Source organism: Pristis pectinata, chromosome 20 (genome assembly GCF_009764475.1).
Source record: "Pristis pectinata isolate sPriPec2 chromosome 20, sPriPec2.1.pri, whole genome shotgun sequence".
In the NCBI taxonomy this organism is placed as follows: Eukaryota; Metazoa; Chordata; class Chondrichthyes; order Rhinopristiformes; family Pristidae; genus Pristis; species Pristis pectinata.
This window is the reverse complement of record NC_067424.1, coordinates 5,661,036-5,688,690: the sequence shown is the minus strand read 5'-3', so window position 1 is coordinate 5,688,690 and position 27,655 is coordinate 5,661,036. Positions and strand designations below refer to the sequence as shown.

Genomic DNA, 27,655 nt, shown 5'->3' with positions numbered 1-27,655 from the left:
CACAAATAATTTCGTTAGGATTTTCCTCTCTTAGTTGGCCAACTAAACTTGGGTGTAAAATCAATGGAGTTTCCACCTGAGAAGTTTATCGAGGGATTCTGTTGTTGATACAATAAGAGAAAATGCTGGAAATACTCAGCAGGTCAGGCAGCATCTGTGGAGAGAAAAACAGAGTTAAGGTTTAAGGCCCAAAGACCCTTCATGGGAACTAGGAAGGTAAGATTAAAACAAAAAGTAGTTTTAAGTTGCAGAGATGTGGCGAGAGAGTTAGACAGGACAAAGCTGTGATGGTACGAGTGGAGCGTTAATATAGGGATGAGTGTAAGAGGGGGGTCATCCTGTCAATGGGTTAATGAGGGCAGTAAGAGGTTGATAACACAGTGTAGGTGACAGCAGGGATGTGGGACATGCTCAGCTGGTAAGGACCTGCAGAGAGTAGTGGACTCTGCCCAATACATCACGGACACATCCCTCCCCACCATCGGTGGTATCTACATGAGGCGCTACCTCAAGAAGGCAACATCCATCATCAAAGATCCCCACCATCCGGGCTATGCCATCTTCTCGCAGCTCCCATTGGGCAGGAGGTACAGAAACCTAAAGTCCCCACACCACCAGGTTCAGGAACAGCTACTTCCCTTCAACCATTCAGTTCTTGAACCAACCAGCACGGCCCTAATCACTGCAATTCAGCAACACCATGACCACTTTGATCACTTTGCACTAAAATGGACTTTGTTTTCTTTTGTTCTAATTATGTTCTTTCTTGTAAAAAAATTGTGGTTAATTTATGTTATTCTTGTGAATGCTGCTTTATATGATGCTGTGGTGAGTAGTACAGGGGTGGGAAGTCTCGTTGCCGTGGTAAGTACCACGAGAACTAGAGCAAGAACAAGAGTGGGATGCAGTTTAAGAAAGTAGGCCCATTGTTGTTCTTGCTGCTGTGGTGAGTTGATAGGCCTGTTGATTGGCTAACTGGATAATTAGGCAGCAGCTGCCAATAAAAAGAAGTTAGGGTCAAGTGGAGCGGCCATTGTGTGAGTGGGACAGTGTTTGAGTGGGGGAGCTGAGGCTTTGCCTCAAGAGACTTCGGCGTAAAGAGGCAGAGTAGGTGAGCGGAGGCTTCTGGTAAGTTGTCCTTCTTTCTTTGTTATTTGTTATTTTCTTTGTATGGAACAAATGGTAATGGCAGTCGGGGCAGAAGTCTGCTCCTCCTGTAGGATGTGGGAAGTCAGGGAGACCTCCAGTGTCCCTGAGGACTACACCTGCAGGAAGTGCATCCGGCTTACAGACCGTGTTAGGGAGCTGGAGCTGGATGAACTCTGGATAATTCGGGAAGCTGGGGAGATGATAGAGAGGAGTTACCAGGAGGCAGTTACATCTAGGGTGAGGGATGTAGGTATTTGGGTGACCGTTAGGAGAGGGCAAGGGAACAGGCAGTCGGTACAGAGTACCCCGGTGACTGTTTCCCTTGATAACAAGTATATCGTTTTGAATGCTGTTGGGGGCGGGGGGATGAATCACCAGTGGAGAGCCACAGCAGCCAGGTCTCTGGCGCGGAGTCTGGCTCTGTGGCTCAGAACGGAAGGGTGGGGGGGTGGCGGTGGTGGTGAGAAGAGGAGTGCGGTAGTGATAGGGGATTCGTTGGTTAGGGGAACAGACAGGAGATTCTGTGGGCAAGAATAAGACTCCCGGATGGTATGTTGCCTCCCAGGTGCCAGGGTCAGGGATGTCTCGGATCAAGTGCACCCTTAAGGGGGAGGGTGAGCAGCCAGAAGTTGTGGTGCACATTGGTACCAACGACATGGGTAAGATAAGGGATGAGGTCCTGAAGAGCGAGTATTGGGAGTTAGGAAGTAAGCTAAAAAGCAGGACTTCAAGAGTAGTAATCTCAGGATTGCTGCCTGTGCCAGGCACCAGGGAGGGAAGGAATAGGAAGATACGGCAGTCTAATGAATGTCTGAGAGCTGGTGCAGGGGGCAGGGGTTCAGACTTGTGGATCTTTGAGGGGTTGGTGGGGGGAGGGGTGGCATTGCTAATCAGGGATAGTATCACAGCTGTAGGAGGGGGAAACATCACAGAGGGATCATCTATTGACTCAGTGTGGGTGGAAGTCAGAAACAGGAAGGGAGCAGTCACTTTATATAGGCCCCCAAATAGCCACCAGGACACTGAAGAGCAGATAAGTAGGCAGATTTTGGAAAGGTGCAAAAATAACAGGGTTGTTGTCATGGGAGACTTCAACTTCCCTAATATTGATTGACACCTCAGTGCAGGTTTAGATGGGGCAGAATTTGTGAGGTGTGTACAGGAAGGATTCCTGACACAGTATGTAGACAGGCCGACTAGAAGAGAGGCCATACTGGATCTGGTACTAGGCAATGAACCTGGTCAGGTGACAGACCTCTCGGTGGGCGAGCATTTCGGGGATAGTGACCACAACTCCCTGACCTTTAGCATAGCCATGGACAGGGATAGGAGCAGACATTGTGGGAAGGTATTTAATTGGGGGAGGGAAAATTACAATGGTATTAGGCGGGAACTTTGGAGCGTAAACTGGGAACAGACGTTCTCTGGTAAATGCACCGCAGAAATGTGGAGGATGTTTAGGGACCACTTACATGGGGTTCTAGATAGGTTTGTCCTGCTGAGACAAGGAAAGGATGGTAGGGTGAAGGAACCATGGTTAACAGGAGAGGTGAAAGGTTTAGTCAAGAGGAAGAAAGAAGCATATTTAAGCTTTAGGAAGCAAAAATCAAATAGGGCTCTTGAGAGTTTATAAGGGAGCCAGGAAGGAGCTTCTTAGGGACTTAGGAGAGCTAGAAGGGGACACGAGAAGGCCTTGGTGAGTAGGGTTAAGGAAAACCCTAAGGCATTCTACACATACGTGAGGAACAAGAGGATGACTAGGGTGAGAGTACGACTGCTCAGGGAAAAGGAGGGATAAATGTGTCTGGTGGCGAAGGAGGTAGGGGAGGTCCTTAATGAATATTTTGCTTCACTGTTCACCAGTGAGAGGGACTTAAACAAATGTGAGGTTAGTGTAGAACAGGCAAATGTGTTGGAGCATGTGTTGACACAAAGGTTGGTGGTGTAGTAGATAGTGAAGAAGGTTGTCCTAGTTTGCAACAGGATTTAGACAAGATGTAGAGCTGGGCGGAGAAGTGGCAGATGGAGTTCAATCTGGAGAAGTGTGAAGTGACACACTTTGGAAGATCAAACTTGAATGGAGAGTACGTTGTTAATGGCAGGATTCTCAGCAGTGTGGAGGAACAGAGAGATCTTGGGGTCCAAGTCCATAAATCCCTCAAAGTTGCCTCGCAAGTTGATAGGGCAGTTAAGAAGGCGCGTGGTGTGCTGGCCTTCATTAGCTGGGGGATTGAGCTCAAGAGCCGCGAGGTAATGTTGCAGCTCTATAAGTCTCTGGTTACACCACATTTGGAATATTGTGTTCAGTTCTAGTCACCACATTATAGGAAGGATGTGGAAGCTTTGGAGAGGGTACAGAGGAGATTTACAAGGATACTGCCTGGATTGGAGAGCATGTGAGGAGAGGTTGAGCGAGTTAGGGTTTTTCTCTTTGGAGTGACAGAGGATGAGAGGAGACTTGATAGAAGTATATAAGGATTACGAGAGGTATAGACAGAGTGGACAGCCAGCACCTTTTCCCCAGAGCAGTAATGGCCAATACTGGAGGTCACCCATTAAGGTGCATGGAGGAAAGTTCAGGGGTGATGTCAGAGGTAGGTTCTTTACACAGAGAGCGGTGGGTGCCTGGAATGCACTGCCAGGGGTTGTGGTAGGGGCCGATACGATAGGGTCATTTAAGAGACTATTAGATAGGCACATGGACTAAAGGAAAATAGAGGGTTATGGGAGGTGACATAGAAAGGGGGATAGTTTGAATGGGGATAAGGTTTATATAGGTCGGCACAACATTGTGGGCCGAAGGGCCTGTACTGTGCTGTACTGTTCTAAGTATGTGCCTGTGATGCTGCTCCAAGTAAGTTTTTCATTGCACCTGTGCATACATGTACTTGTGCATATGACAATAGTCTCAACTTTAACTTGGACGTTACATAGAATGCAGAACACTACAGCACAGTACAGGCCCTCAGCCCACAATGTTGTGCCGACACTTTATCCTGCTCTAAGACCTAGCTAACCCTTCCCTCCCACATTGCCCTCCATTTCTCTATCATTCACGTGTCTTTGGTCAGGCAGTGCTAATGGAGAGAGAAAAACTGAGCCATCATCTTATCTTCCCTCTGGGAACGTTGCAGCCTTCCAGACTAAATATTGAATTCCTCAACTTCAGTTAACTTGCTCTCTCAGCTGTAAGTTATCATTTATGAAATATGGCTCAGTGTTCCTCTTTCCACTAGTACATCTGGTCCTTTCTGCTGGTTGTGGGATTATTCTGTTTGAGGCAGGTACAATAACAACATTAAAAAGACACTTGGACGGGTACATGGATAGGAAAGGTTTAGTGGGATATGGGCCAAACACATGCAAGAGTCCCTCTACTTTCAGAAGTTATCTGTGGGTTATATACACAGTGTAATACAGCACGGAAACAGGCCCTTCGGCCCAACTCATCCATGCCGACCAAGATGCCCATCTAAGCTAGTCCCATTTGTCTGTGTTTGGCCCATATCCGTCTAAACCTTTCCTACCCATGTACCTGTCCAAGTGTCTTTTTTATGTTGTTATTGGACCTACCTCAACCACTTCCCCTGGCAGTACATTCCATATATCCACCACCCTCCCTGTGAAGAAGGTCTCTTTTAAATCCTTCCCCTCTCATCTAGATATTTATTAGTCACAAGTGCATCGAAACATACAGTGAAATGCTTCTTTTTGCATTACTGGGAATGTGCTGGGGGCAGCCCACAAGTGTTGCCACTCTTCCGGTGCCAGCATAGCGTGCCCACAGCTCCTAATCCGTACGTCTTTGGAATGTGGGAGGAAACCAGAGCACCCGGAAGAAACCCACGCAGACACACGGGGAGAACATTAAAACTCCTCACAGACGGCAGTGGGAATTGAACCCAGGTCACTGGCGCTGTAATAGCGTTACACTAACTGGTATACTACCGTGCCGCCTGTCATCCACACGCTCCAGTTTTTGATTTCCTTTCCCTGGGAAAAAGATTGAGTGCATTCACCCTATCTATGCCCCTCATGATTTTATACACCTCTATAAGATCACCCTTCAGTCTCCTATCTTCCAAGGAGTAAAGTCCCAGCCTGCGCAACCTCTCCCTATAACTCGGGCCCTCAAGTCCTGGCAACACTCTTGCAAATCCCCTTTGCACTCTTTCCAGCTTGATGACGTCTTACCCATAACAGGGTGACCAAAAGTGCACAATGCAACAGAGTTGTGAAGGGGACGACAAATGAGGCTCTTCAGGTTGTGAATGTTTTACCATTTTTTGTGGTTTCAACATTTCCAAGCCTGGTTACATGGACAACATGAGATGAGATTTCTTTACTAGTCACAAATACATCTTTTGTGTAGAGTGTTCTGGGGGCAGCCCACAAGTGTCACCACGCTTCCAGCGCCAACATAGCATGCCCACAGCTTTCTAACCTGTATGTCTTTGAAATGTGGGAGGAAACCGGAGCACCCAGAGGAAACCCACGCAGGCACACGGGGAGAACGTACAAACTCCTTGCAGACAGCGGACGGAATTGAACCCAGGTCGCTGGCGCTGTAATAGCGTTACGCTAACCTCTACACTACCGTGTCTGCATATGCAGCAGTGGCAATGATCTGGAATCTCAGCTGATCTGATGTTTGTTCATACTAATGCTATCTGATTGTGTAGCAGTTCCTCGCTGTTGAAAAGACAACAGTGTGTGTTGTTAATCTTGCATGAGCTAACATCTGAGTTAGTAATGGAACGGGAAGTATGTTGCTAATTGCCCTTATTAAGTTAACAGTAATTGGAGTCCAAGGATGACTCAAAGGTGTTTTTATGTTGTTCTACACATTTGGAAATGGAAGAAGTTTTATTGACAAGACTGCACCAGCTAAGGGGATGGGGTGGGGCAGGCTGTATGACTCAACAGTCTGTTGTATAGTAGGCAAAGTCACAGGAGACGAGAGGTGAAGAATGCTTTGAAAGCGGCGTCACAAGTAGACAGGGTGGTGAAAAAGGCATTTAGCATGCTGGCCTTCATCAGTCTGGATCTAGACCTGGCAACAATGAAGGAATGGCAAATTGTCTGGGCGGTGTTGCACTTGGAGGGGAATCTGTAGGTGGTGGTGTTCCACTATGCCTGAAGCCCTTGTAGAGGTCGTGGGTTTGGAGGTTGGTTTGTAATTGCAGTGTGTTTTGTAGATGGCACACACACCACTGATGCATCATATCCACATCCCCCATGGTTGGTGTAGCTAGGTTGATGGTAAAGCAGGGAATTGGAGACATGTTGTGGATACTGAGAATTTTCTTTTTCTTTGATTTGTGACTTTTGAGAGAATTTTTTTTGTGTTTTGAACCAACCCACCACCTTACATTGGGAGTCACAGCTGTCCTTTTGTTGACACTGCAACTTGGCCATCCTGATTCCTAAAGAGAGGATAGGCAAGTGTGCAGGATCGATAAACCATGTGTACAAAATTGTTCTACTTGCATGACTGTGTTTACAATCGTGTGTGTGTGTATGTATATGTGGGTGGGTGGGGACATGGCTTCCTGTGACATTATTATTTCTTTGTCAATATTTTACCTAGAATGTGGAAAGTACAGTTCAAGGAGTCAAAGTCAAGTTTATTGTCAGATGCACAAGTACATGTGCTCACAGGGGCAATGAAAAACTTAGTTGCAGCAGCATCACAGGCACATAGCATCAGATAAGATTTTAAGATATCTTTATCTACAGTATATTAGTCACATGTACGTTGAAACACACAGTGAAATACATCCTTTTTGCATAGAGTGTTCTGGGGCAGCCCACAAGTGTCACCCACACACAATTTTTACAAGAAAGAACACCAAGTCCATTTTAGTGCAAAGTGGTCATAGTGCTGCTAAACTATAGTGATTAGGGTTTTGCCAGTTTGTTCAAGAACTGAATGGTTGAAGGGAAGTAGCTGTTCCTGAACCTGGTGGTGTGGGACTTCAGGCTTCTGTACCTCCTGCCCGATGGTAGCTGTGAGAAGATGGCATGGCCCAGATGGTGGGGATCTTTGATGATAGATGTTGCCTTCCTGTAGATACTACCGATGGTGGGGAGGGATGTGCCCATGAACTACTGGGCAGAGTCCACGACTCTCTGCGGCTTCTTGTGTTCCTGTGTGTTCGAATTGCCATACCAAACCATGGTGCAACCAGTGTCAGCATCAGGGCTGTGAACATCAACCTTTAGTTGCAGTCTGGTGTGGACAAAAAGGGATCAGACCCAAGTTGTTGACATCCAACTGAACACCAGAGCCTTTCTCCATGATTCTGAGCACATATACAGTCATACAGTACAGAAACAGGCACTTCAACCCAACTGGTCCATGCCAACCAAGATACCCCATCTAGGCTTGTCCCACTTGCCAGCATTTGGCCCATGCCTTAACTAATATAACCTTGCTGCTCCTCAGTTAGGTCCAAAATCCTAGCATTGTAGAAAATTGAAACCTTTGCTGTTGGATCTACCACAAGATGTTTACCTGGGACTTTCTGTGAACACCACTGGATTTTGCAAGATTCGTTAGTTGAAGATCCAATGGATCTTGCAAGACTAAGTAATGGTGAGGGGGCACAGTTGAGTCCTGGTGGATGGGGCAATGATTGACTTGCTTTATTCTTTAGGCTTCCCACAGGAGATGGGACGAGGAGTGAGATGCAACAGTCTCACCAGCCTGGAGATTAACCTTGAAGGTTCTGGTGATATTTCATATTGCAGAGCTCTGTGGAGGTCAACATTGATCACCTGGCTCATACCAGTGTACAGAAACCAAGGACCAGTGCTGTGTTTGAAGCACTGATGTCCATGTTCCCCAGCTTGTGCTCATCAAACTCCACACTAAATTCCACCCATTGCATTGCCCCACCCTTAAACTCAGCCCAATACATCACGGGCACATCCCTCCCCACCATTGGTAGTATCTACAGGAGGCGCTGCCTCAAGAAGGCAACGTATATGAAAGATCCCCACCATCCAGACCATGCCATCTTCTCACAGCTACCATTGGGCAGGAGGTACAGAAGCCTGAAGTCCCACACCACCAGGTTCAAGAACAGCTACTTCTCTTCAGCCATTTGTTTCTTGAACCAGCCTGCACAACCCTAATCACCAGAGTTTAGCAACACTATGACCATTTTGATCACTTTGCACTAAAATGAATTTTTTTTTAAATTGTGTTCTTTCTTGTAAAAATTGTGTATAATTTATATTTTCTTGTGAATGCTGCTTATCTGATGCTGTGTGCCTGTGATGCTGCTGCAAGTAAGTTTTTCATTGCACCTGTGCATATGACAATAAACTCGACTTTGACTTTGCATCAACGGGCAGGGAAATTAGTATTTAAGGTTAGAAAGCTGTTGAACAGTCTAATAAAAACAGTCATTTCTTTCTCCCAAGGAACTGTGAACGAAGATGTATACAAGACGTCAAAATCATTTAGACCCACTGACCACGAGACTGGAAAGGAAGTAGAAATACAGACCAACTTTGGAATTCTGAAGGCATACTCCCACAAAAGAAGCACAGAGTCTCTCCACCTCGTGAACAAGCAGCCAGAGGGAGCGCCACAAAGGCCAAGACGGAAGCCGGACTCAGCCCCTCCGTTGCGGAGAACTGCAGCCCAACTCAGACCCCAAAAAATCACCTTCTCTGACACGGTGGTTTCGAAACCGGCGGAGAGAGGCAGATGGTACCAGGTCCCAATGAGTGAGCAAACTCAGAGGAAAGTGTACAGGCGCAAGGGGAGCTACCGTAGCCATCACCACCAGTGTGGGAGAGTTCAACGTTCATGTTCTGATGAAGCCCTCCACACAATCACCGAGAGATCCATAGAGAGTCCAAATAATCGCATTTACTTGGAACATTATAACCAGTTGATCCACACAACTGGATGCCCTGAACCACAAACAAAGCCACCCCACAGACAACAAACCTTTCATGGGGCGGGGGGTCACGTTTTTCAGAATTCCGCCTCAAATGACGTCTTGGGTTTGCGTTGCGAAGATGACAATCCCTGTTGTTCCACCTGCTCCTCCTCATCCTCTGACTCGGAAGAGGAGGGCTACTTCCTCGGACAGCCTATTCCGCAGCCCAAGACGAGCAACGGCTTCCACCTCAGCCGGGAGCCCTGGAAACCTGATGTGGCGCCTGACGTCCTGTTGGCGCAGAGAGGTAAAGCTGACAGGAAGCGGGAGAGCAGGAGCAAAAACTGTACCATTGCCTAGACAACCCATAGACTTGGTGCTGACTCACGTGTAAGATATTCCAACACAGAAGAGCAACTTGAAGTTACGGCTTCCCATGGCTTTCATCACTTTGCCCTCTTTATTCAGGTCCGGTTCCATGACCATCTTGTCCTTCTGTTGCCAATGGGTGCACACATTCCGGATCCTGGATACAGCACCTGTCATGTTATTCAACTCGCCATTAGCCAAAGCAGACCAGAATGGCAACTCCGGTTGATTTAACCCACCATAACTATTCTGCAGTTTACCTTATCTGATAAAGTCAGTGACCAATCCACCTCATTTGGAATTCAAATCCCCTCACAGAGAGGGAACTTAAATTTGAGGGATTAAATCCAGAATCAAAAGCTGGCATCAGTACCAGCGACTGTGAAACTATTAGGTTGCTGTTAAACCCCTAGCTGATTCATCCTTCAGTGAGCAAGAATCTGCCTTCCTTACCGGTCTGACCTATACATCAGTCCAGACACACACGGGAAGGCACTCGTCCAAAATGGAACTCAATATAGGGGCAACTAGGGATGGGCAATAAATGCTGACGAACAAACGCAATGGAAGTGAAATGAGCCTGTATCCCGACTCTGTATGCCAAATTTATCAAAAGAACCTTTTAATAAAGTTCTTCAACACCAAGAAATTTACCCTCAAATACCAAAACGTAATAGTTATACCATATTTCCAAACTTCAGATTATTTTGCGCCTTTTGTGCAATCAATTGAGGATGAATTTCTAACTAGAAGTATTTTCCTTAACTATGTAGCTGTCTTCGATCAACTGCTTCAATTAGCAATTCGTCCTCTATTTACAGAGATGCCATCAGATCACAGTCCTCACCTATACCTTCCTCTGCTGGAGATCTCTGGGTAAGGTTGCCTGGCTCCAGTGATGCCCTCATCAGTTCAGTAGCTGGCCAGGAGGAAGTACTAGAATGTCACTGGTTCCTACGGTGTTGGCAATGGAACATGATCGCCTATGGCTTAAGAAAGGGGGAACCAGAAAGACCCAACACTCAAATAAACCAAACATTCTACACATGGTGGGAGTTAATGGTAGAGGTTGATGAGAGATTAAAGCCTCTCTCCCTGGAGGCTGCCTAACCTCTGAGGCTTTCAACATTACTCCAATATGAGATAAAAAAACAAGATGCTGATGGAACTCAGCAGGCCAGGCAGCATCCATGGAGAAAAGCAGACGGTCAACGTTTCGGGTCAGAACCCTTCTTCAGATCTCTCCACGGATGCTGCCTCCCGCATCCTGTTGTTTTCATCTAGATTCCATCGTGTGCAGTCCTTTGCTTTTCTCCCTCTTGCTCCAATACTACATTGGGTTTGAACCATCTGATTTCACAGAGAACGACAAGACCATTTGTTCACAGGATTAACAGAAGGGTTCACCATGCTGGATCGAACCACATCCCCAAGCCAGATCCCATAGATTTCACCCCAGGCCTCAACATTGCAAATAAACCATCCACAAATGGCTATGTAACTGTAATCACACTGCTACTTTACAGATTTACATAAAATCATGTTGTATTCCAAATAATGTATTACCATGCATATTTAATTACTGTGGATGTTATTTATGCTTATTAGGTGCATGTATCATCTGTGCTTTAAATGTTAAGCAACAGCTTATTTACAGAAGTAAATACAAGAATTTGTTGTAAACTGATGCAAGAACGACTAATAAAATGGCCAAACTGCTCCTATAAAACAGGACCGGATTGTTTAAGCTTTCGGTAATTTTATGTTGCAGTTCCTCATTTCTCTCCCATCCCCACCTACTTAATCCCCGTATATGAGCTCCCGAGAGATGTACGTAAATGTTCACTGCTTCACGGCTCCAACCAGCCGGGCTCAGTCCTGACTTCTGGTGCTGTTCGTGTGAAGTTTGCACATTCTTCCTATGAGTCTTTCCCCAGGTACGGAGCTGCAGGTGAAGGGTCTCAACCCGAAACGTCGACTGTCCGTTTCCCTCCACAAGATGCTGCCTGACCCGCTGAGTTCCTCCAGCATTTTGTGTGTGTTGCTCCAGATTTCCAGCATCTGTAGTCTCTCTCGTGTCTCCAAGTTCCTCCAGCAGTTTGTTTTTTTTAAACCCCCTCTGGTTTCCTTCCACATCCCAAGTTGGTAGGTTGATTGACTGGCGTAAATTACCCCTAGTATAGGTGGGAGGCAGGAGGATTGGGGGTGTTCTTGGGCATCTGAGAGAGAATAGATTACTGAGAAAGGAAAGGAAATGCGACAGATGCTGGGAGAAGGCGCGACCTGATGGGCTAAATGGCCTCTTTCCGTGTCACAGATATTAGGTACGAAGAGGGGAAGGTGGTGTGCATTGATTTGGAGGAAAGAGTCAGGGAACAGAGGATGGTAAAGTCCAGTTAAAAACTGAACCAATGCTGATCCAAACAGTTTGAGATAGCTCCGAGTGTACACCACTGCACAAAGTTAAAATAAAATCAGATGGATCTTTTAGAAGTCTAATCATTTAAAATGGCCAAAGTTTGCTTCTATTCAGCTAGGAACTGATTTTTCTTGCATGTACTTTCCTGTTCTACTGGGATTGGGAGAATCTATCATCTCATTGCCCGACAGATCTACACATCGCTGTGATACTTAAGAACAATCCCAGCACGTGTTAGTTTTTGAAACCCAGTTCTGGAAGTAAAGACTAGCTGTGGTCGGAGCCTAGGATAAATCCTACTGTGACTGATGACTATCAGCTTTAAACCAAGGCAGTCAAACAGTTGACCCCAGTGGATTTTTAGGAAGATGATTGGAGCAGCTCACAACAATGGCCACAACAAAAAACACGATGATGCTGGAGGAACTCAGCAGGCCAGGCAGCATCCATGGAAAAAAGCAGGTGGTGAATGTTTTGGGTCAGTGCTGAAGGGTCCTGACCCGAAACATTGACCACCTGCTTTTCTCCACGGACGCTGTCTGGCCTGCTGAGTTCCTCCAGCATCATCGTGTTTTTCCTCTAGAGTCCAGCATCTGTAGTCCTTTGTTTCTCAAATGGACACAATAAGTCATTTTACCAATGATATTTCTACAAACGCAGGAAAATGGGACTAGCTTCAGTGGGCACCTTGGTCAGCGTGGACCAGTTGGGCCAAGGGGCCTGGTTCTGTGCTGTATTACTCCATGATTCTAAATGTAGTTCATTCATTAACTGCCACAGATATTTTAAAACCAGTTTTATTCTTTTGTAACAATGGCATTTAAAAAATATCATATCTATTGAAGCTACATGGCAGAGAAGTCTATACCTAAGACAGCCAAAAATATAAACCATGTCTTGAACAATTGTTAGTTTTTCATCAACAGCATGAAGAACATATTCAGAAATTCACTCACCAATCAGGTTTAAACATCATTTACTAGCAGCAATCGCCCTAACTCTGCTTTCATTCCATTGATCTCAACAGAAAGAACTTCAGTAGTAAATTACAACTTTAGCGCTACTGACCCAGGATAAATTTTCAAACCACATTTCCCTCGGAACATTTTATATATTTGTCTTTCATAAATAGACACAACTTATTACAAATGAAGTATCTTCAAATTAAAGTAGAAAAGGTCCAAGGTTGGAAATGGGTGCTAAATATAACCAGCAGCTGATCTGATGCTGCCTGTTCCCGCTCTGTCTGAATACATATCTGGCTCACAATGCAACACCAAAGTACTGCAAATAAAATGGAAAATGCTGAAAATACTCAGGAAAATGCTGAAAATAGGTCAGGAGAGAAGCAGTTAATGTTTCAGGTCAATAATCTTTCAGGTCAATAATCTTTCATCAGAACCACAAAAGGTTAGAAATAAACCTCAGTTTAGAGATGATGAAAAAGTAGGGAGAGGAGAGCAAACTTAAGAACAATCCCAGCACGTGTTAGTTTTTGAAACCCAGTTCTGGAAGTAAAGACTAGCTGTGGTCGGAGCCTTCTTCTGCTCTCTCCTCTCCTCCCTCCATTCTCTGCAACTTATCTCTGTCAAGTTCTCTTCAAGGGCTGTTGACCTGAAACGATAACTATTTCTTTCTGCGTAGACGCTGCCTTGCCTGCTGTGCAGTTCCAGCACTTATTTGTCTAATTGCAGCATCCAGTTCCTGCCTGTATAAATCCTCCACCAGCACAGAAACAAACTTGCAACTGCCGACTTAAGTGTCTGTGGTTGAAGTCCATAAAATACACCCAAGTGTCTGCCTCAAGCCATTCCACAGGTAGCAAGCACCTAGTGAGTAGCTGAGGTACATGTGCCTAGAGTTTCCGCAAGTTTGATGCCTGGTTGATGCGGACTTACCAGTTGCACGAGATAGGAGGCACGGTGACAAACAACTTTTACACACCGGCACCAGGAAAGAACAAACACTGCTCCTGCTGTTGTCCATGTGAGTAGGTTCAGAATTCCACCTTGAAGCCTTCTTAAATGGGATAGACTGCCAACATCTGCAGTGGATATAGACGAGGATTACAACAGCTATCAAACTACAGTGTCAATAAAAAGGAGGAAATACTGGCAGAGGAAATTGCAGAGAGATACGGGAAACGGCGTGTAAAATGAACCACACATCATAATCTGGGTGGTAGACTTTGCAATAAAATTCAGTTCAATTTCTTCACTGCACCAGCAGTGTCCCACTTTGCAATGGTTTCCTTCAGTTCGGCAAGACGACGCTCACCGATCAGGCGCAGGCTCTTCCTGACGGCCGACTCCACCCGTTTCTCAAGGCTTGCGTCTTGCGCGATCAATTGTTTTGCTACAATGGCAAAGATTTCACAGTCCATTTTGTAGGTCTACGGTTGGAAAAGCAACAATCGTTATTGGGCATTGGGATTGCGCACTACCGAGCCCTCACCTCAAGAATACCCACCAAGTCCTGGACACTGCCAGCTTTCTCTTCCCCGGGCAAGGGCACCAATGAGCGGCTTCAGTGGGCCACATGAATCCGTCAAAGAGGGAAGAGCAAATCGATGGGGGGAAACCACTCACTAACAATAGCCGGAGTGAGCATGCACATTTGTCAAGAGCACATTTCAGCGGCTGAGAGTTTTAGCTGTCGATGGGATTCCTTAGTCATAGAGCAATACAGCACGGATACAGGCCCTTCGGCCCAACCAGACCATGCCGACCACGGTGACCACCCAGCTAGTTCCAATTTCCTGCGTTCGGCCCATATCCCTCCAAGCCCCGGCCCCCAAAACGTACCTATCCAAGTGCTTCTTCAATGATACTGTTGTACCTGCCTCACCCACTTCCTCTGGCAGCTCGTTCCATCTACTCACCACCCTCTGCGTGAAAAAGTTGCCCCTCAGGTCCCTTTTAAATTTTTCCCCTCTCACCCTAGACCTCTGCCCCCTAGTTTTGGACTCCCCTACCCTGGGGAAAAGACTGTCACCGTCCACCTTATCTCTGCCTCTCATAATTTTAAATACAGTGTGTTCTTTTCGTTCATTGTTCAAGATCTGAGCATCAGTGCCAGCATTAGTCCTCACCCCTACCCATCCTCAAGGAGGTCATTTTGAGCTATTTTCTTGACCTGCTGTAGTCCTTCTGGTGAATGTGCTGTTGGGGAGTTCAGGGTTTAGACCAGTGACAATGAAGGAACAATGATATCATTCCAAATCAGGAAGGCGTTCACACTTGGAGGAGACCCTATGGGTGGTGGTATTACCAGTTACCACTGTACAAGGTAGATTGTGAGGTCAAGAGTCCATCTCATCGTATGAGGGAACCGTTCAATAGTCTTATCACTGTGGGATAGAAGCTGTCCTTGAGCCTGATGGTACGTGCCCTCAGGCTCCTGTATCCTCTGCCTGATGGGAGAAGGGAGAAGAGAGAATGACCCGGGTGGGTGGGGTCTTTGATTATGCTGGCTGCTTCGCCAAGGCAGTGAGAAGTATAGACAGAGTCCATGGAGGGGACGCTGGTTTCCATGTTGTGCTGGGCTGCGTCCACAACTCTCTGAGGTTTCTTGCCGTCCTGGGCAAAGCGGTTGTCATACCAAGCCATGATGCATCCAGATAGGATGCTTTCTACGGTGCATCGATAAAAGTTGGTGAGGGTCAAAGGGGACATGCCAAATTTCTTTAGCCTCCTGGTGAGCTTTCTTGGCCGTGGCCATGAATATGAAGGGAATGGACAGATATGGATGGTACACAGGAGGAGGACATTTAGTGTAAATTGGCATCAAGATCGGCACAACACCAAATGACCTGTCCAGTAGTGTACAGTTCTGTTCTAGACCTCCACAGTATTGTAATAAATGGCACCAACTACTGTAAATTACCCCTCAGTGTAGGTAAGTGACCAAAGAATCAAAAAGGTTGATGTGCATGTGAGAGAGAATAAGTTGCAGGGCTACAGAGATACAAGGTGGGGGGAAAGGGACAGATGAGATTGCACTGTTGGGAAGATGGACAGGAACAAATGGCCTCTGTGTTCTAATAATTAAGCCAATTCACACTTGTGGGAACTAGTTCGAAACTACCCAAAACCAGAAAAGTGGAATTTTTGCATTTAACCAGACAAACCCAGCCTAAAAAGATTAAATTAATCTTTGTGTGCAGTTCTGGCCACCCAGCTACGGGAAGGATGTCATTAAGCTGGAGTGGGTGCAGAAAAGATCACGAGGGTGTTATCAGGACTGGAGGGCTTGAGTTACAAGGAGAGGCTGGATAGGCTGGGACTGTTTTCCCTGGAGCGTAGGAGGCTGAGGGGTGACCTTATAGAGGTTTATAAAACGATGATAGGCATAGATAAGGTGAAAAGTCACAGCCTTTAACCCAGGGTAGGGGAGTCTAAAACTAGAGGGTAGAGGTTTGTGAGAGGGGGACGATTCAACAGCAACAGAGGCAAGTTTTTCACGCAGAGGGCGGTGGGTATATGGGATGAGCTGCCAGAGGAAGTGGTAGAGGCAGGTACAAATGCAATGTTTAAAAGAAATTTATCCAGGCACATGGATAGAAAAGCTTTAGAGGGATATAGGTCAAATGTGGGGATGTGGGAGTAAGCTTGAGTAGGGACACTGATCAGCATGGACGAGTTGGGCTGAAGGGCCTGTTTCTGTGGTGTATAACTGTATAACAAACCTAAACTCACCATGTGATATGGCTATTCCTCATACACACCATGCCAGCGGAGCATTCAACTACGAGGCATCACACTGAACCTCACCACACCTTAATCATGAATCCTGTTCAGATGCCTTTTCCGGCGATCATAATTCCACAGATCCAAAAGTAATCATAGCCGCGAATATTGTGTTATTATTGAATGCTAGAGAAAGCAATGGATACCTTCATTAGTTTGTCCCTTTTGGCCAGAATTGCAGCTGATCGCTGTTCTCTATGTCTCTGCTTCCTTTGCCTGTCTTTCTGAGGAAGGGCTCTTGATCTGGAGAGGTCTCTTGCAAGGCTGTCCTTTCCAGTCTGAGAGTTAAAGCACATCACAGCTCGCTACATATTGTGCACAGAGCCAGGGCAATCGTTTAATAGCAACAGATGGAGAATCCGGAGAGGAAGCAACACTGTGGTGATCAATATTAAATCCACACATGCCCACAGTTTGGCTGCATGTCCATCCCTCAACAATTACTGGATGGAAAGAGCCCATGGGAGGGGAGATGCAGGAGAGATGCATGGGGGAAACTGGGATGAGGGGTAGAAAGGGGGGGAGCGGAAGGAGATTGGAAGACAGAATGGGACAAAGAAACAAAAACAAAGAGAGCACTCCACTAAATGGAAACAGCTGATCCATCTCTCTTGCCACTAGCCCCAGACAGTATCTGTGTCAGTATGCCAAACACTGCACGAGACGCTGTGCTTCATTGCTTCCTCTCGCTGTCCCAAGGCGAGGCTCATTTCGCCCACAGCTAGGGGATGAATCACTGCTGGGACCAGAGCCCAAGATGAGTGGATAACACAGCCTCAGATCTGGCCAGCAATCACCAACACAACCTGCTGGTTTTAATATAGTCCACCTGCCCTAAAAACAAACTGGAAAGGTCTAAGACACCCGTGAGCTTGGAACAAATTAAAGGAAGCTTCCAGAGTGTTGCTTTGGTAAACTTAATCAAGTCTGGTGATGGGCTGCAGGACTGCCATTGCCATTCTCCAAACACTCTTCTTCATTGCCCTTGATACGAAGAGTTACTGCTTTGGACTCGGGGATAAAGTTCAGCACGGTTCTGCGTTGAACCGCGGCTGAAACTTTGGTCCGGTGAGGGATTTTCAACTTGGAGTCTCAGTTGGCACCCCCACTCCCTACGGTGGTTGCTTTGTGCGTGGGTTTTAACACTGGAAGAGTTTGCCAGGCAGGGCACTCCCGAACCAGTGCGGGAACAAGTACAACGAAAACCTTCGGGTTAGGTCGTCAGCGTTATGTGGATCTAAGCCAAGGTGAGGCGCATTCATTACAGGGAACCCTGGCACTGCGTGGTGGGGGCAGGAGGGAACACTAAGCAGTGCTCCACCCTTCATTTCAGCCCACAATGTCTGCACTGAACACCATGCTGAATTAAACTAAATCTCTTCTGCCTGCACATGATCCATCTCCCTCCATTCCCTGCATACTCATGTGCCTATCTAACAGCCTCTTAAACACCCCTCTCATATCTGCCTCCACCACGACCCCTGACAGCCCATTCCAGGCACCCACCACTCTCTGTGTAAAAAAAAAACTTGCCCCGCACCTCTCCTTTAAACTTTCTCCCTCTCATCTTAAGTGCACGTCCTCTAGTACTTGATATTTCGACCCTGGGAAAAAGATTCTGGCTGTCTACTCTTTCTAGGCCTCTATAATCTTATAAACTTCTATCAGGTCTCCCCTCAGCCTCCACCGCTCCAGAGAAAACAATCCAAGTTTGTCCAGCCTCTCCTAGCTCACACACTCTAAATCCAGGCAGCATCCTGGTAAAACTCTTCGGCACCCTCTCCAAAGCCTCCACATCCTTCCTGTAACGGGGTGACCAGAATTACACATTATGACTTGTTAAGTGTTCTGTAACCACGCCCTTAATGATGAATTCCATCATTTCCCCAAGAGTGGGTATCAGGGTGACTGGTGTACATCCCTGGTCCCTCCTTTCCCAGCACTATTAAATAGCACTATAACATTTGCCACTTCGACCATCCCAGAATCTTGGAAATTTTGGGAGATTACCATTAATTTAGCTGCTGTCTCTGAGGGAGAAGTCACTGAATAAAACTTTCCACAATGAGAATGCCCACATTCTCGCTCACATACCATATACAATCAGGGAATTGCTGTTAACATAAAGCTCGTGTTTTATTTAAGTTCAATAAACAATCTGCTGGGGGAACCCAGCGGGTCGAGCAGCATCTGTGGGAGGAAAGGAATTGCCGACATCCAGGGTCAAAACCCTGCATCAGGATTCCTTCCTCTCCTCCCACAGATGCTCTCGACCCGCTGAGTTCCACCAGCAGATTACTTGTTGTTCCAGACTCCAACAGCGTAACACTATTACAGCGGCAGCGACCCAGGTTCAATTCCGGCCACTGTCTGTAAGGAGTTTGTACGTTCTCCCCGTGTCTGCGTGGGTTTCCTCCGGGTGCTCCGGTTTCCTCCCACATTCCAAAGCCGTACAGGTTAGGAAGTTGTGGGCATGTTATGTTGGCGCCAGAAGCGTGGCAACACTTGCGGGCTGCCCCCAGAACACTCTACACAAATGTGTGTTTCGATGTACGTGTGACTAATAAAGATATCTTATCTCATCTCTTGTGTCTTCTTTATTTAGGTTCACTTACCCGACTAACGTTGCCAGCCATTGAGGAGGCACTGCTGGATTTACTCCAGTGGTGTCTGCCGTCCTTGATGTTTCCACTGCTCTTACGAGAATCTCTTTTCTGGGATGGGAGCAAGAGGGAGAGACAGAGATAATTTAGACCCATCACCCACACACAGCACAAAACAGACTTCCCAGTCAAACACCACCCTTCCTCTGCATTGCAGAGGCGAGCACGAGGAACAGAAGCGTAAACAAGGCCATTCAGCCCTAATCCTGCTCTGTTGGTTCAGGGTTACCAATGGGTTCTCAAGTTGCATCTTTTGCAGTTGACTGCTCCTCATATGGGAGCTTTCTGGTGGCTAGATGCCACACATTAAGCCCCCACCCTGGCCTGATACAATATCAGGGGGCATCATTCTTCTTTGAGTTCACTGCACAGCAGTCAGAAGCTACGGCTTTTTCTCTCGGTTTCCTCTCACCACTGCTAATGACAACCTCACTGACCCCCGATCCCACCTCCATCCCCTACCCAGCTACAAAGAACTGTCTCACCAGTTAGCTGAAGAAGGATCACAAGGAACAAAATGGCTTTTCTCTGCAATAAAGAAAGAACGCGAGATAGCACGGAGGCCAATCAGCCCCTCTTGCCTGCTCCACCATTCAACATGGCTGCCCTTTACCTCAGCACCACTTTCCTGCACCATATTCCTTAATTCCCTTAATATCTAAAACTCTGTTGTTCTGCCTCAGCAACTGACCCTCCCACAACACTCTTGGATGGAGAATTTCAAACAACCACTACCCACTTGGTGAAGACATTTCTTCTCATTTGTTGCGAATGGCCAACCTCTTATTTGGAGACTGCGTACAGGTAGTTCTGCTAGAATGTGTGTTTTCATAACACAACTTGGTTATAATGGGATCGATAGATTACAGAACATGGTTTACGTTATGTGGACTGCATTGGTTACAGTGTGATTGCAATGGAGAAAACCTGTTTAAATCTGTGCTTTGAAGCAACTACAGACTGTTCTGCTAACGACATGACTTTCTATAACGCCAGGTTTCTTAGGAACGTAACTATCATGTTATAGCAGATATATAACTACATTACATCACGGGCACATCCCTCCCCACCATCATCTACAGGAGGCGCTGCCTCAAGAAGGCAACATCCATCATCAAAGATCCCCACCATCCGGGCCGTGCCATCTTCTCACAGCCACCATCGGGCAGGAGGTACAGCAGCCTGAAGTGCCGCACCGCCAGGTTCCCTTCAACCATTTGGTTCTTGAACCAACCTGCACAACCCTAATCACTACAGTCTAGCAACACTATGAACGGTATGACTTTGATCACTTTGCACTAAAATGGACTATTTTATTCTATTTGTGTTCTTTCTTGTAAAAATTGTTTAATTTATGCTTAGTTTATGTTTTTCTTGTGAATGCTGTTTATCTGATGCTATGTGCCTGTGATGCTGCTGCAAGTTTTCCATTGCACCTGTGCACACTGTGTCAATAAATCCGACTTTACCTTTACCTGTGTTGCCAACAGTTAAGTTTGAAAGAGCAGAGAGGCCTGCCCATCGATCCTGTTGAAATAACCCCCGTTCCTAGGAAATCTGGCATGATAGAAAGTCATGTCATAGCAGAACGGGCTGTAGTTGCTTCAAGGCACAGATTTAACTGTTAGTACCCTAAATCTTCTAGTTTTATTCACCTCTGATAAGGGAAAGAGTTTCCTGCAGTTTATCCTATCTGTACATCTCAATTTTCTATCACTTCATCAACTGACAACATTAGACACAATTGCATGCAGGAAAGAACTGAACCTTCCACAACATAACAACACAGCACTTTTGAGCCATCTATGGCAAGTGATAGAAACAACAGTTTGCAAAGCACAGGCTCCCACAAACCGCAATATGATAACCTGTTTGTGTTTTATGTGGAGAGATAAATATTGGTTAAGAGCTTTGGCAGAATTCCCTTGATCTTCTTGGAAATACTGTAATGATCTCTCAGGCAAACCCTCTTCAACATCACAGCTGGAAACCTGCACAAACCTCAGTACCACACAGAAGTACGGGCCTTGAATTTGGGACCCCAGATTCCTCTGTGGACCTTAATAAGATTGGGATGAGGAGATCGAAGATGGCATAGAGGGCAACACAGTGGAGCAGCTAGGAGAGCCGCTGCCTCACAGAACCAGGTTCAACCCTGACCTCCAGCACTGTCTGTGTGGAGTTTGTACGTTCTCCCTGTGACCATGAGGGTTTCCTCCCACATCCCAAAGACGTGCGGGTTGGTAGGTTAATTGGCTGCTGTACGTTGCCAGAAGTGTGCAGTTGAGTGCTAGAATCTGAGGGGAGCTGGTGAGAATGTGGGGAGAATAAAACTAGTGGGATTATGGTAAATGGTTGGTGTGGTCAGCTAGTTTAGGAACAAGAGCAAATTATTGAACCGGGTTTCGTTTTAATTAACTGATTGATAGATTATTGAATGCATCCATGACCGTAATTCATCTGCCTGCCATCTGCAAAAGGAAGGGGTGTGTGGAAAAGGGAAAAAATTGAAGACAGAACATAATGCAAGTGCAAATGCACATGGTTCAAAATCGAAAGGAAAAGTAACATGTACCACCTTCCAGTACTGCAGGTTCCTTAAAATGGTCCATTCTGTCTTCTGGATCAGCATCGCATCGAGCCCCACTTCCCTTTTCCAAAGTAGCAGAGGTTGAACAGATTCCATGAGCCTGCTCCATCATTTAACAAAATCCCGGCTGATCCCGAGCCCACTTTCCCACCCAATTCCCATCCTCCAAGGAAACGGGAAATCCACCTACCACAGCCTTGACCCCACCCAGTGACCGAGCAATGATGAGGTCGAAAGCCACAGCTTCATGAACCTCGGTAAAGGGGACCTGGCCTGCTCAGTCCTAGAGAGAGACAGCACAGAAACAGCCCCTTCGGCCCATCGAGTCCATACCGACCATCTACCACCCATTTACCATAATCCCATTAGTTTTATTCTCCCCACATTCTCACCAACTTCCCTCAGATTCTAGCACTTAACTACACACTTCTGGCAACATACCTCAGCCAATCAACCTACCAACCCACATGTCTTTGGATTGTGGGAGGAAACACTCACGGTCACAGGGAGAACATCACAAACTCCACACAGACGGCACCCGAGGTCAGGATTGAACCCAGTTCTGTGAGGCAGCGGCTCTCCTAGCTGCGCCACTGGGTTGCCCTCTATGCCACCCTCAATATCCTCATCCCAAGACTGTGCCCACTGTTTCTGTACCCTCCAGGAGGGAGAGGGTAGGCACACCCTGTCAACACACACCCCCACCCCGCCCCCACCCCAACTTCCTCTGGCAGCTTGTTCCATATAGGAAACACCCTCTTCTATCCCGCTGTTATGACTATTGAACAGTTCCCCAATGCGATAAGATGTACTCTTGACCTCACAATCTACCCCGTTATGACCTTGCACCTTATTGTCTACCTGCACTGCACTTTCTGCTACATTAACATAGAACACTACAGCACAGTACAGGCTCTTCAGCCCACAACGTTGTGCCGACATTTTATCCTGCTCTAAGATCTACCTAACCCTTCCCTCCCACACAACCCCCTATTTTTCTATCATTCATGTGTCTATCTAAGAGTGTCTTAAACGTCCCTCATGTACCTGCCCCCACAACCTCTGCCGGCAGTGCATTCCACGCACCCACCACTCTCTGTGTAAAAAAACTTACCCCTGACATCCCCCTTATACCTTCCTCCAATCACCTTAAAATTATGTCCCCTCGTGTTAGCCATTGTCACACTGGGAAAAAGTCTGACTGTCCACTCAATCTATGATCTAAGATCTATGATCTTCTGCATTCTGTTATTGTTTTACCTTGTACTATCTCGATGCACTGTGTAATGAATTGATCTGTATGGACGGTGTGCAAGAAAGGTTTTTCACTGTACCTCGGTACATTTGACAATAATAAACCAAAGACGTAGGGGTTAGGAAGTTGTGGGCATACTATGTTGGCACTGGAAGCGTGGCGACACTTGCGGGCTGCCCCCAGAACACTATGCAAAAGGTGCATTTCACTGTGTGTTTCGATGTACATGTGACTAATGAAGAAATCTTATCTACGTTCTAGTTCACAGGAACGGAACCATGCCTTAACCTGGGGAGGACCCGTATTGTCATCCATTCACTACAAAGAAAAACAGATTTAACTCCTTTGTTAATCAATGTTCCAACTGCTTTAAATATTCCTGCAGTGAGAGAGAGGGGAATGGGAGGACACAACATCTGTACAAAGCTTTTTTTGGGACTGTGCAATGTAGATTCACTGGAACACTACCAGGACTAAAGCAGTTAACTGCTGAGAATGTTTGGCAGAGACCTGGGTTGTATCCTTGAGTGTCAATGGACAATGTTATTTTGCAATGCTTAAAATAACTGTAGGCATTGATTGGTTAGAGAAAGGAGGAAGCTGTTCTGACAGCTGGTTAAAAAGCAGGGAGAAATAAGCTTAACTCAATGACAAGAGTTTAACAATTTTAAGAAAACGATGAGAATCTCAGTGGCCTCCTTCAATCCCAAGAGCTTGCCTCTCAGAATGAGATTTAAAAACATGTCAATCCAGATTAAGAGTTTAAATACATTTAAATATCTTATTAGTACAGTATTTTCTTTCTTCAAAACACAGGATGCAATTTTCAGATTTATAGGTTGATTTTTTTTTAATAGGATTACATAATGTCATCCGCCTGAGGCTCTGTTATGAACCTGTACAATGTTTACAGTGTGTTTGAAGTTTAAACCTTGTGAACCTACATCAGAGGCCAGCCACCTAAGTCCCACTTGTACTCCAGGTGTGCTAGAAACCGAGAAGGCAAGAAAAATATAATGCTTCCTTAAACCCAGCTATTTCTTTTAACTTCCCAGACTAATTTCAAACTAAACATTTGGCATGCAGTACATAAACTCTCAACAGAAGTGGAGAGCAGGATTAAAAGAAAATAAAATAACATTGAAGACACATTACTGTCTGGTGGGCCAACCTTGAAAGCAATGAAATCATTGCTGGGGGGTTTTTATTGAATAAGTAACATTAGGGCATATCTATCCAAAACATTTCAGTCTCCTCCTCACTGACGACCAACACAGGTGCACCTCAAGGATGTGTGCTTAACCCACTGCTGTACTCTCTCTACACTCATGACTGTGTGGCTAGGCACAGCTCAAACGCCATCTATAAATTCACAAATGACACCACTGTTGTTGGCAAGAATCTCATATTGTGACGAGGAGGCGTACAGGAGCGAGATAGATTGGCTGGTTGAGTGGTGTCGCAACAACAACCCCGCACTCAACGTCAGCCCAAGGAATTGAGTGTGGACTTCAGGAAGGGGAAGTCGGGAGAACACACACCAGTCCTCATTGAGGGGTCAGTGGTGGAAAGGGTGAGCAGCTTCAAGTTCCTGGGCATCAAATGATCTATATTGGGCCCAACACATTGATGCAGTCAAGAAGAAGGCACGACAGTGGCTCTAGTTCTAATGAAGTTTGGAGAGATTTACTATGTCACCAAAGACTATTGCAAATTTCTACAGATGTACGGTGGAGAGCATTCTGACTGGTTGCATCACCGCCTGGTATGGAGGCTCCAATGTGCAGGATTGAAAGAGGCTGCAGAGGGTTGTAGACTCAGCCAGCTCCATCACAGGCACAACCCATCCCACCATCGAGGACACCTTCAAGAGGTGGTGCCTCAAGACGATGGCATCCATCACTAAGGACCCTCACCACCCGGGACATGCCCTCTTCACGTTACTACCATTGGGGAGGAGGTACAGGAGCCTGAAGATTCCTGAACGGTCCATGAACACTGCCTTGTTATTCCTTTTTTGCACTATTTATTTATTTTTGTAACTTATAGTAATTTTTATGTCTTGCACTGTACTGCTGCTGCAAAACAACAAATTTCAAGACATATGTCAGTGATAATAAACCTGATTCAGATTCTGAGTGGCATTTATAAAGTCTCAATTCCACCCAGCTTCTCTGACTTGCTTCAGTCAATTGCTTGCTTTGACAGTCATAAGAACGCAATAAAATAGGAGCAGGAGTATGTTGCAGCTTTATAAAACTCTGGTTAGGCTACATCTGGAGTAAGGCATTCAATATTATAGGAAGGATGTGGAGGCTTTGGAGAGGGTGCAGAAGAGGTTTACCAGGATGCTGCCCGGATTAGAAGGCATGAGCTATAAGGAGAGGTTGGGCAAACTTGGGTTGTTTTCTCTGAAGGGAGATCTGATAGAACTTTATAAAATTATGAGAGGCATTGATAGCCGGTATCTTTCTCCCTAGGGCTGAAGTGCCTAATACAAGAGGGCATACATTTAAGGTGAGAGGGCAAGTTCAAAGGAGATGTGCAGGGCAGGTTTTCCTTTTACACAGAGAGTGGTGAGTGCCTGGAATATGCTGCCAGGGGTGGGGGTGGAGGCAGATACAATAGAGGCATTTAAGAGGCTCTTAGACACATGAATGTACGGAGAATGGAGGGAGGTGGACCATGTGCAGGAAGAAGGGATTAGGTGTCATTAGTTTAATTAGTACAGCACGACATTGTGGGCTGAAGGGCCTGTTCCTGCGCTGTCACGTTCTGTGTTCTATGTTCAATGAATAGACCACTACAGCCCCTCAAGCCTGCCCCACGACTCAATATGATCATGGCTGATCTATGCTGGCCTCAACTCCTCTTCTGTGCCAGTTCCCCATCACCCTCAATTCCTCCACCTTTCAATTATTTCCCTATCCCCACATTAAACAATCTGGCCTCCACCTCCCTCGAGGGCAAAGAACTCCAGAGATCGAGAGAAGTGATTTCTATGCACCTCAGTTTTAAATGACCAGCCCCCATTCTGTAGGTACGTCCCCTTGTTCATGGCTCTCCCATTAGTGAAAAACATCTCAGTGTCTACCCTGTCTAAACCCCCTTAGGATTTTATATGTCAGTATAAGGTCATCCCTCATTCTTCAGGATCAAGGAATGCAGGCACAAGTTGTTTCGTGTCAATAGTCTGACTTAGAATGCATCCACTTACGCTGCATTTGGAGGAGGAATCATCTTTGAATCTGACAACCGTCCCCTTCTTTGCTTTACTTGTCCTGTGGGAATACCATTCTGGTACTTCTCGGAAGATGTCATCCTTAGTGGGGGGGGGGGGGGGGGGGGAAGGAAAGAAACCATCTCAGTCCTGTGATGACCGGCATTTCTGTTACTTGTCTCTGAATCGGAGAGAAGTAATTTATGGGGAGGGACAAGGCCCATAAATCATTCCTGTAACACTGACCACATTCTAAAGTACTCCATTAAAGGGACACGCTTTAATAAGACCATGTCCTTCTTGCATCTTTCCTTCAACCTATATCTTGAAGGCCCAACGTGAAGTGTGAAAAAAAGAGTGCAAGGAAGGAGCTATTGATGAAATCTCCCCCTTCCAAGTGGAGTCGATGTACGGTTTGCAACAAACTCATTTACAGAGGAGTAAAGCAATTACTTTGGTGTGCTTAACACTCAAAATAGAGTCATACAGCACAGAAACTTCAGCCCACCGGTTCTGTACTGACCACTTATTTACACTAATCTTACATAAATCCCATTTTTTTTTATTTATCCTTGTATTCTCATCAGCTCCCCCAGACTCCACCACTCACCTACACACTAGGGGTAATTTACAGCAGCCAATTAACCCACCAACCTGCACAACTTTGGGATGTGGGAGGAAATTGGAGCACCCAAGGGAAACCCACGCGGTCACAGGGAGGAGGTGCAAACTCACACAGACAGTGCCCGAGGTCAGGATCGAACCCGGGTCGCTGGCGCTGTGAGGTAGCAGGTCGACCAGCTGCACCACTGTGCCGCCCAGAATGAGTGTGGTATTGGCTCTGAGCGCGAACCCCTGCCCTTCACTGGGGCTCCTAGAGCAATGATCTCATCACCCACAGTTGGGCGTAGAGGGAGGCAGTGAGGCAGGGTGCAGACACTACCCACGAGGGCTGGTGTTGGCTGGGCTTGGTGTGACCTCTCAGCATGGAGGTGTGTGGGGCTGGATAGGAAGGTGAGCAGGAACTACCGCTGAGGACTGATAGAACCTGCCCCACCTATTGACAGACCACCCACATCTCTCTCATCAAACCCTGTGGGATGTGATGGAAGATTGTTTCCCCATCCCCCTCTGCCCAGCTCCCCCATCCCAAATGTATCCATGGAAACAAGCTCAGCCACGTTCACTGGCTTTTTGAGCTCATTACCAAATAGAAATCTTGGGTTAGGCCGCACTTGGGAGTATTGTGTGCAGTTCTGGTCACCCCATCACAGGAAGGATGTGGAGGCTTTGGAGAGGGTGCAGAAGAGGTTCACCAGGATGCTGCCTGGATTGGAAAGTTTT

At 46.4% G+C, this 27,655-nt stretch overlaps 2 protein-coding genes across 2 annotated transcripts in view; one reads left to right on the top strand and one right to left on the bottom strand.

Moving 5' to 3' along the window:
• The window catches only part of LOC127581017 (prickle-like protein 1), a 35,199-nt gene extending 25,773 nt beyond the window's left edge, over positions 1-9,426 (top strand). The window contains 1 exon segment of the mRNA XM_052035076.1: positions 8,581-9,426. Coding sequence (XP_051891036.1) covers positions 8,581-9,407 — 827 coding nt within the window. The 3' untranslated portion in view covers positions 9,408-9,426.
• A 112-nt stretch (positions 9,427-9,538) lies between these two features.
• Positions 9,539-27,655, bottom strand: part of LOC127581066 (uncharacterized) — a 70,435-nt gene continuing 52,318 nt past the window's right edge. Inside the window, exons 9-13 of the mRNA XM_052035135.1 lie at positions 26,309-26,413; positions 19,199-19,297; positions 16,730-16,861; positions 13,734-14,227; positions 9,539-9,586 (exon numbers count right to left, since the gene is read on the bottom strand). Coding sequence (XP_051891095.1) covers positions 14,036-14,227; positions 16,730-16,861; positions 19,199-19,297; positions 26,309-26,413 — 528 coding nt within the window. The 3' untranslated portion in view covers positions 9,539-9,586; positions 13,734-14,035. The remainder of the gene's footprint in view (positions 9,587-13,733; positions 14,228-16,729; positions 16,862-19,198; positions 19,298-26,308; positions 26,414-27,655) is intronic.